The sequence below is a fragment of the Musca vetustissima genome, unplaced genomic scaffold (genome assembly GCF_032173495.1).
Source record: "Musca vetustissima isolate MV318-11 ecotype Yass unplaced genomic scaffold, APGP_CSIRO_Mvet_v1 utg21979, whole genome shotgun sequence".
Taxonomy (NCBI): Eukaryota; Metazoa; Arthropoda; class Insecta; order Diptera; family Muscidae; genus Musca; species Musca vetustissima.
This window is the reverse complement of record NW_026885349.1, coordinates 56,001-65,116: the sequence shown is the minus strand read 5'-3', so window position 1 is coordinate 65,116 and position 9,116 is coordinate 56,001. Positions and strand designations below refer to the sequence as shown.

Below are 9,116 nucleotides of genomic sequence, written 5' to 3'. Positions count from 1 at the left end.
GATACCCATTTTATTAAAATTATTTATTAGGGGATGTACGCGTTTGCCCGGTTGTTTTAATTGGAATTTCGGGTACGACCCACATATTTTGATCCCCAACAGATACAGACACATATTACACCATTTTTGAAAGCGCAAATCGCAGTCTTTTATTTGAATCAGTCTTGGTGGTGGACTATAATGGACCCAAATTCAACTTTTAGAGAGTTTTTCAAAAAAATTGGGGTTCAAAACCCGGGTTTTTCGCTGCATCTCCCAAACGGTTTGTGATAAGCCCTTCCACTCAATGGAAAGGTATTATCATAAGCATTAAAATGATACCCCGTATCCAAACTTCTGGGTCAAATAATCAGGAAAACGGGTACGTTCCCCAAGAACAAATACATCCCCATAATTAGGTTAAAAATATCTACCTCTAGAAAAAAAAATCAAGGAAAAATTTGATCGTTTTTACTCAACTAAAACTAAACCATTGTCCGAAAATATGAATTATGAAGAAATGTAAAAAACGTCTTAAATTCAGTATGGGCCAAACTTGATATACCTTCACCATAAGTTGGCGTTTCAAAATACCTTATATTTTCTAAAATTTTAATTTGGAATATTTCAATGTGTCTTAAGCGGTTTATAGTCTCCTCCATATTTACTCACTGGAGTTAGGGGTGTGTAAAAACAAAAGGACAAATTCGCTACAGGTCAAGTTTTATTTATGGTAACTCTAAAGTGAACGAAGAAAGACCTTATTATCTTTATTTGTTGGTATTGCGGGTTATTTTTTAAATCACATTTCTTAAGTCAAATCGAATGAGGAATATTTTTGTAAAACATATCAACCTACTATAAATTGTGTGCTAAAAAGTCAACTAGATCGAAGTTTGTTACGGAGCGAAGTCTAGTAAATATGATGTGTGTAGAAGTCGAGGTTAAAAGTCGCATTTGGTTTAGAACGATTTTTCAAATGATTAAAAATGTTCGGGTTTTGTCAATTAAAAAACAGTCTTCGGTAAAATTGTTTCGTCTGTGGTTATGTCGTCAATATTTGGAAACCGAAAACGTTGCCGGAATCCCCAATATGTGTTATCCCCAAAAATAATTTATCATCCCCAAAAAATCGCCAATATATTGAAATTAGATCTGCACCAGAACCTACACGAATGGGTTTAATGAAAAAAAACGTGTTCTACGTGAGCATTGCTTGTTGGTACACAAATCATATTTAATACTAGTCCTGCAAGTCCTTAGTTTTGACTCAGCAGAAACCTAAGATAAATAAACTTTCCTCTAAAAAGAAAATAAACTGCTGAAACATCATCTCCAAATTATATCTTTCGTCATGCCTTCTTAAACTTTAATTCGGTTGTTGAACTGATTAGCAGCGTATTTTTATACATATGTAAATACTTAAAACATTTCGTTTTAATTTTTACCGATAACAATTAGGACTGTAATTTTATTTCCTCCTCAAAATCATATCGCAAGATAATTGATTATATCGAAAACTTAATCCCCAACAAATCCTCAGATATCCAAACCAAAAAAACGAATCTCCATTTCCAAACAAAAATCCCCAATTTGGGGATAAATCCCCTAAACTGGCAACACTGGAAACCGATTATGCGATTTCCTACGAATTCGTTTCAACGGTCGAAAGTCGAAAATAACGGCGAATTGCACTTGTGCAATAAAAAAAACGAAGTCAGTAATGCAGTTTTTTACATTAAAACCATTTTTTGGTGAAAAAAATGTGTAGTTGGCCGTCAAATTATTCTCTTCAATTTGTAATGAAATATTTTTAATGTTTATTTTGAACTTTGAAAACAATAACGTAAATCGAATGGATTACAGATGAGCAGAGCAGTGTTACATTTCATATAACTCCAAAATTTTGAAAACATCACAAAATTGTTGTTCAATTCTTGTACGTATTTTCCAGTATTGGTGGTTCGATGGTCTCGAAATCAAATCAAATTTTTGTATCATTTTTACAGCATTTAAATTCAAACACTGAGCACAAACATTATTAGAATAGAATTTTATTATTCCTTCATTGGTCTTTTAAAAATATTGCACTTGTTTTTTTTCTTATTTTTTTATTTTGTTTTTTATCGTTTAGTGTATTTGACCCTTGGTCAATATTAGCACTAATAAATTTCAGACAATACACATTTTTTCTTTTGTTTTGTTGTTGCAATTTCGCAAAAATCAAATATATTTTTTAGAATTCTATTTGGTGGGCGTTTGTGAAAAAATGATCAAAAGACATTTAGGTTTATATTTTTTGCTCATTATAAGTGTATTCAAAATATCTTCAGCTGTAGGTCATTATAGCCGGTATCAACTGTATATTTTTTTGGCTATTCTATTTTTATTTTGCATTCTTTAGTGTTGATAAGTAACAATATTTTGTGGTTTTGTTTTCATAACAACAAGGAAAATAAACCGAATTTTATTTAAGAACATTTTTTGGATATTTTGGAATTTATTTAATCCATAATGAAATCTTTGTTTTTGGATGGATATATGCAGAATTTTCACATTTTAACACATTTTTTTTTTGTTGTATTTTAAAAACAATATAATACACATGTAGAAAACAAAATTTCTCCTTTAAATATTTAAACAAAATCACATTTGTTTAGTTATGCAATTATACATACTTAATATTTACACTTATTGAAACTTTTTCTCTTTTTTTCAATTATTTTGATTATTTAACACAATTATTCGCAAATGTGTTGTTGCTGTATTTTTCAAACCTTTGTATTGTGTTTTGATTTTCGTTTTTTCATTTTGTTTCTTTGCACTTTGTATTTAATTGATATTCTTCATTCTATGTATGTCGGTCGATGTGTATGTATTTTGTTTATAATTTCGCACTTCCTTTTCACACTGGTCATAGGTACAATAAAAACAAAAAATATCATTCCATTATCATAGCAAAATTCTGCTTCATTAGTTAATCAGTAACAGGCAGGCTAACCAAACAAAAAAAATATTCGACGCTGAATCACTTTTAAAATATATTTTTGTTTAAAAGAAAAAAATACTTTGCTAAATACTTTTTGGTTTGTTTTTGCATTAAAATTCCACAGAATAATATAGAACGAAATGTTGACGTACATTTATTTATTATTATTTTGTTTGTTTTGTATTATAATTTAGCGCAGAAAAATCGCGCACACGAATTGGCCAAATAGCCGTAACGGCAATAACATGTTTCTCCCACGGCGTACAAAAATCAACTAACGACGACAGTGTGCGTTGTTTTCCTCACATAGTTCATTCATAATATCGTAAAAAATAATAAATCCCTCTCTCTCTTTCTCACACTCTCTCTCCCTTACTACTTACGGTCTCTCTGTTATTTTGTTTTGTTTTTCTTTTCCATTGAACTCTCTTTGTTCTGGGAGAGCAAAGACATGCGGTTGTCCCGCCGTTAGGTACTGGTGTGTACGTTTGTTAGCCAGGGATGGGAGTAAATATGAATTCTCAAAATGTGCTAAAGAGGTAAACAGTTGCTTTTGGGCTGTGGTGAGGTTGATGATATTTTCTTTGCCAATTTCATGTGAAACCAAAGATGACACATTTGTTTTCCTCAAGAAGAACCCGATATTACGATTTGTGGTTAGAAGTAAAGATATGAAAGAAAAGATGTGTGTCCACAAGTAGCCAATTATGGAGACACATTTACTGAAGCACGGACAAAGATACATCCATTACCGCCCGATTTTTTGCGAACAATAAATTTTTATTTATTCACATATGGTTATAGCTTTAATAAATATGTTATAAATAAAATTGTTCATTCCTTACGAAAATATTTCATAAAAATAAGAGTAATAATGCAAATAAAAAACGTGTTTTGTAGTTCTTTGCATCAAATTTTCTCTACAAAACATAAAATTCAAAATATAAAGCATCAGTTTCTAAGAAAAACAAAAAATATGGAGAATGAAAATCAAATTAAAAAATCGTGCTAATTTTGTAACTGTGTAATATTTTTAATAGTTAGTCTAATCATCAGTGTTTCTGAAATTGGGCATTAATGTCCAGAAGAAGGCCCAAAAATAGAAAATAAATGATTTGGGCGATTTTTGGGCATTTTATTATATCCGTTATAAAATTTAATAAAATGTATCTTCTCAAGGATAATAATAGATTTTATGATAAATACCGGTCAATATTGGGCTGGTCAAATGGACCGAGATTTTTGTGTAAAAAAATACTAAATTTATTCCGGAAAACGTAGACGGCGGAAGGTGACAGCAGTGTTGCCAATTTAACACTTTTAATGCTAGATTTAGCACTTTTCAAAATCGTTTAGCACCAAAAAAGTGATCTAACACCTAGCACATTTTTTAGCACTTTTATTTTTTTCTGGAACTAGTTAAAATTTTGGGTATTATTTCGATTTCAAATTGCGCATTAAATTGCCCCTATGTTTTACGCTATGAGTTTGATTTTAAAATGTTAAAAAAGTGTCAGTACATCTGTAAACAATTGAAAATCTTGAAGTTGGGCCGGTCAAAACTTTTTATATTCTGCACCATGTGGAGTGTATTAACATTTTCTCAAATAATGTTCGGGTACTTCATATGGTTACTATAGCATTGCTTGCTAATAGGTTGTTTATTTTGTAAAATGAAAAACCGGATTAAGTGGGTCTTTGTATTGATGTGAAAGCATGAACCTAAATCGGAAACTTTCTGGAAAGGAGTTTTTTTCACCGTGAAAACGGAATGCCAAATTATAGCAATGGGCCGCGTTCCACTTTATAATGGGGTTATGTCAAAAGATGGACCTACATCAAAAAATTCGGCAAACAAATTTTTAAATAACAGACTATTCGGCGGGAAAAGGTTCTAAACCTTAAAAGTAGGCAACCTTTATATGGGGGATAAGTCCAAACATATACCTATGTAGAAAATTGTCGCAAAAATATATACTACCCTTCAAGAATCCAGAGTCTAAAAGCTTCAAATAATTAATACCAGTTTAAAAAAACTGGTATTAATTCCTGGGGAAATTGACACAACATTAATATAAAAAGTTTCAAATTATATTCAATTCTATGGAAAAACTTGACCGATGTCCACAAAATCTCGTTCTCTAGGCCCTACCCCGAAACATAGACCCACATTGATATTTTTTGGTGGGGAAATCTATACCTAATGAGAATCCAAAATATCAAATTACAACCAATTTTACTAATTTATCTTATACAATCATTATCACTTTTATTTGCCACTTTTTTACATTTTTTAGGACTTTCTGGCACTTAAAAAAACTAGTATTTTTATCAACAACGTTTTGGCAACACTGGGTGACAGTGAGTAGTTAACCTTTAAATTTATACCAATAATTTTGATGAATATTCTCGGATGTGGAAATTATTATCCAACATTTTCGCTCTATTTAATATAGAGCCGATCGTTACCTTTTTAAAGTTCCGGGTGACACCTATAGTTTTCGCTTAATATTTATGGTATAAAAATTACCAAAATCCTTAATTTTTATTTCCATTTCTATCCGATCTATAGACCATAATTAGAGTCCGAAAAAATGAATCTGGGCAACAAATAAACATGATGGGTATGAAATTTTTTTCTCCACGAAGACAGAGATTTGAGAATTTGGCAACATATGAAAACCATTATTTGTACTTTGGCATATCGCTTATGTGCTGCATGAACGGCATACAGTGAACTCGCGATAATGTGAACATCCACTACAGTGAACTCTCGGGATAATTCATAATCACTGTGTGAATGTTCACATTATCGAGAATTCACTGTATATCAAAAAATCAAGCGGTATGTGTTCTTATATTATTTAGTAATATTGAAGTCCCAAATATGGACCACAGTCACTGAAAAATTAAATTCAAATATAGGCAACCGTCTCTAAAAATTCCAGTCCAATGGTACGACTATTTTGCTCCGTTTATTCCTACACTAATAGAAAAAAACAAAAACAAGTAAAAAAGTGTCAGCCGGTGTTAATACACCTAATGGTTCCCGAGAAATTCGTGTAAAAAAAGATACTGGCCAAGTACAAAAATAATAGATTGGTTCTAGACTTCAAAAAATAAGTTAAAATTAGACTAAATAATATAAAAAAATATATTGTTGTAGTTATTTTAAGAATTTATAATAAAATAAATTAAAATTTAGATTTCATAAAAAAAATAATACCAGAAATTCATTGCCAAAAAACTTAAATAGCATAAAGTACGACCATAAGAAAAATTTAAACATTAAACAATTTTATTTATTGTCACTGTCTGATAATAAACGTAAACGTTTGCGAAAGACTACAATATCACTGCCATCACTGGAATGATTTTGTTGATCATTATCATTTCTAGCCGACTGTGTTGGGACATCAGTAGATTTTTGAACGAAATCAGTTATTTTAGATTGAGTTTTATTTCGCGTTAACCCATTATAAACTTCCCTGTAAGATGCCATTAATGATTTCAGTTCACGTTGAAATTTGGCAGCTCGTTCCTCGTCATGATCATGTTGTTCAAAATGACTACCTAATTTTGTAGCGAGATCAAGACCTTCTTTAATTAGAGATGCTTTCAAAATTGGACGATCTCTTTCGTCACTGTCACTAGGTTCTTTATCATAACAAGTCTCAAGGGTGAGATCTATAATTTCATTTTCGCTCAAGCTTTCATCTACCAACAATTCTTCTACATCTGCTAACGATAGGTCATCGAATCCATCCCCACCGATTGCATTGGCCATTGTTATTATATCAGCAAGTTCAGCGTTATTATCGATAACAGGATCTTTGCATTTTACGCATTCTGACCAAATATTTTTCCAACACGAGTTCAAAGTTGATGGCTTTAATAAATCTAACGCGATCTTGACTTGATTAATGCAGTGCATTATAGAAAATTTTTTCCATTCATCTATGACTAATGATTCCTCATAATTATCAAGTTTTTCTAAAACATAATGAAATGAACTTCTTATGTAATACGTTTTAAACGTAGCAATTATCCCCTGGTCTAGTGACTGCTCCAAAACTGGATGGCCTGGTGCATAGTCTAGAATCAAAAGAACTTTAAATTCGAGACATTTTTCTTTCATGTAGCGCCTAACTTCTGGGATGAAGTGCTTCTGAAACCACTCTGTGAAAATTGCACTGGTTACCCAAGCCTTGTTCGCCATCCAGTGTACAGGCAATTTATTGAAATCTACACTTTTCATGGAACGTGGTCTTAAGGCACGATATACTACCGTGCCACCATTCATGTTGATAATAGATAAAATAGATAATAATAGATTAAATCGTGAGGTAAGGTTATATGGGGCATATATCAGAACATGGACCCCATTTTCCACACTACATTTATATGGGGACTTTATCAAAACATGGACCCAGAGACCCCATTTTCCATACCAATAGTTTTTTTAATATAAAAAAATAGGTGAGCCAAATTTGGCGCCTACGTTTAAAGTATTATAAATGATAGCGACTTGATTAAAGAAACCCGGAAATAGGGTGTAAGATGTTGTATTTGCGATTCAATATAGTAAACGTAGGTATCTTATGAATTTATTGATTTTTTTTGTATGGGAAGCTTAAACCTTTTATGATTTTCACAATTAAAGACATTTCGATTAAGTCATATTCTGTGGCTCTTAAGCTTGTGGTTAATTATATATTTGTCAATAATGACTCAAAAATACTTATTAATTATAATAAAAAATATTTTTGTGTGTAATTTTTTTTTATAGAATCGCCTAATCATTAATATGTTATCTAATCTTATGTAAAAACTCATCAACATATGGTACTGAGGTACAAGGATGCAAAAAAGTCATAACCCTAATACCCAACGAAAAAAATCCTGTTTATTTTCTAATAAGAAACATTTTCCTAGAAAGGGATGAAAAAATGCAAAATTAGAAGTTGCTGTTTTCTACCTGTATCTGAAGGTCATAGATTTACGATCTAACAAGCCTTCTGAACGTCAAATGTACGCCTTAAATGTGGTTTTGCCAATAAGATTTGGCAATCATGGAATTTGTGATTTACAGCAGGGAAAATATGACGGGAATTTCCCGAAAAAATATGTTTGGAAAATAGTTGTTGTTATTGTTTGTCAATAAGAATTTCCAAATTCTTTACATTTATAATACATTTCAGTGCTGCGGAAATCAAAAATGAATGCGAAGTTTTTATATACAAATTTTTGGAACCACGTTATAATGATTTTTACATTTATTTTCAAAGTAATTTATTTTCAAAGTTATTTATTTTCAATTTTACTCGGTAATATTAATCCTTATGAATTAACAACTAAATAATTTTAGATCAACACATTTCTTAAATCTATCTCTGGAAATTCGCATTGAAGTAACGTCTAGTACCTAAAAATGATATTATGCAGATCATGCATTAAAATTTGGAATCGATTTTCATATTTGCGAATATATATATTTGTTTATTCGCAGAGTCGAAAAGTAATAACTGCAAATTTCCAGATTACAATTATTTTCCACCAATAGTCAATAAGAATATTGAATTCAAACATCCGTAATAGTCAGGCGGGATCTTTTTGGATTTAGCCAGCCTACCTACCTAATCATTTGGTATTTGGGAATAACCCCTCTTGAATAATACAGACTAAATTTGCAATGGGATGTGATATGTCATATTTGTGTGTACGCTATTTCTAGTGGGTAAATTTATTTTCTTATTTCTGGTAATAAATGTCATAAATTGTGGCCCTGACGGTAAGTGCCCACCTTAAAACGTGTTTTTACCATTGTCAATAAGAATTTTAATCGCACAATACATATTAGAGTGGGAATTCATAATTTGCTGTCCTTTCCACAAGATCTTATATAAAAGTAGTTTTTATGAAATATCGGTTTGGAAATACATACACTGCATTAGGATGCATTAAAAATTTCTGTGCCAAAAGATTAACAACTTAAAACGAAGTTACGTTTGACCAGGCCCTAAATCGACGGTGACCCTTATAAAGGATAACTTTTTTGGACTTTTTTTATTCTCCAAGAAAAGAAATTCCTGTTTGGAAATTGGGCTATAAACACCAACCTATGCGAATAAGATTTTTTATCCAGAAA

General features: G+C 31.1%; 1 protein-coding gene across 1 annotated transcript; it reads right to left on the bottom strand.

The window, feature by feature from the left end:
* Positions 1-6,266: 6,266 nt before the first annotated feature.
* LOC133332572 (tigger transposable element-derived protein 1-like) lies at positions 6,267-7,271 on the bottom strand. Its single transcript, XM_061540946.1, has one exon. The coding sequence runs from the start codon at positions 7,269-7,271 to the stop codon at positions 6,267-6,269; it is 1,005 nt and encodes a 334-aa protein (XP_061396930.1).
* Between the last annotated feature and the right edge of the window lie 1,845 nt (positions 7,272-9,116).

Bases quoted from the DNA above. Each gene is read 5' to 3' on its own strand.
- LOC133332572 (XM_061540946.1), bottom strand. From the start codon at position 7,271: ATGAATGGTGGCACGGTAGTATATCGTGCCTTAAGACCACGTTCCATG.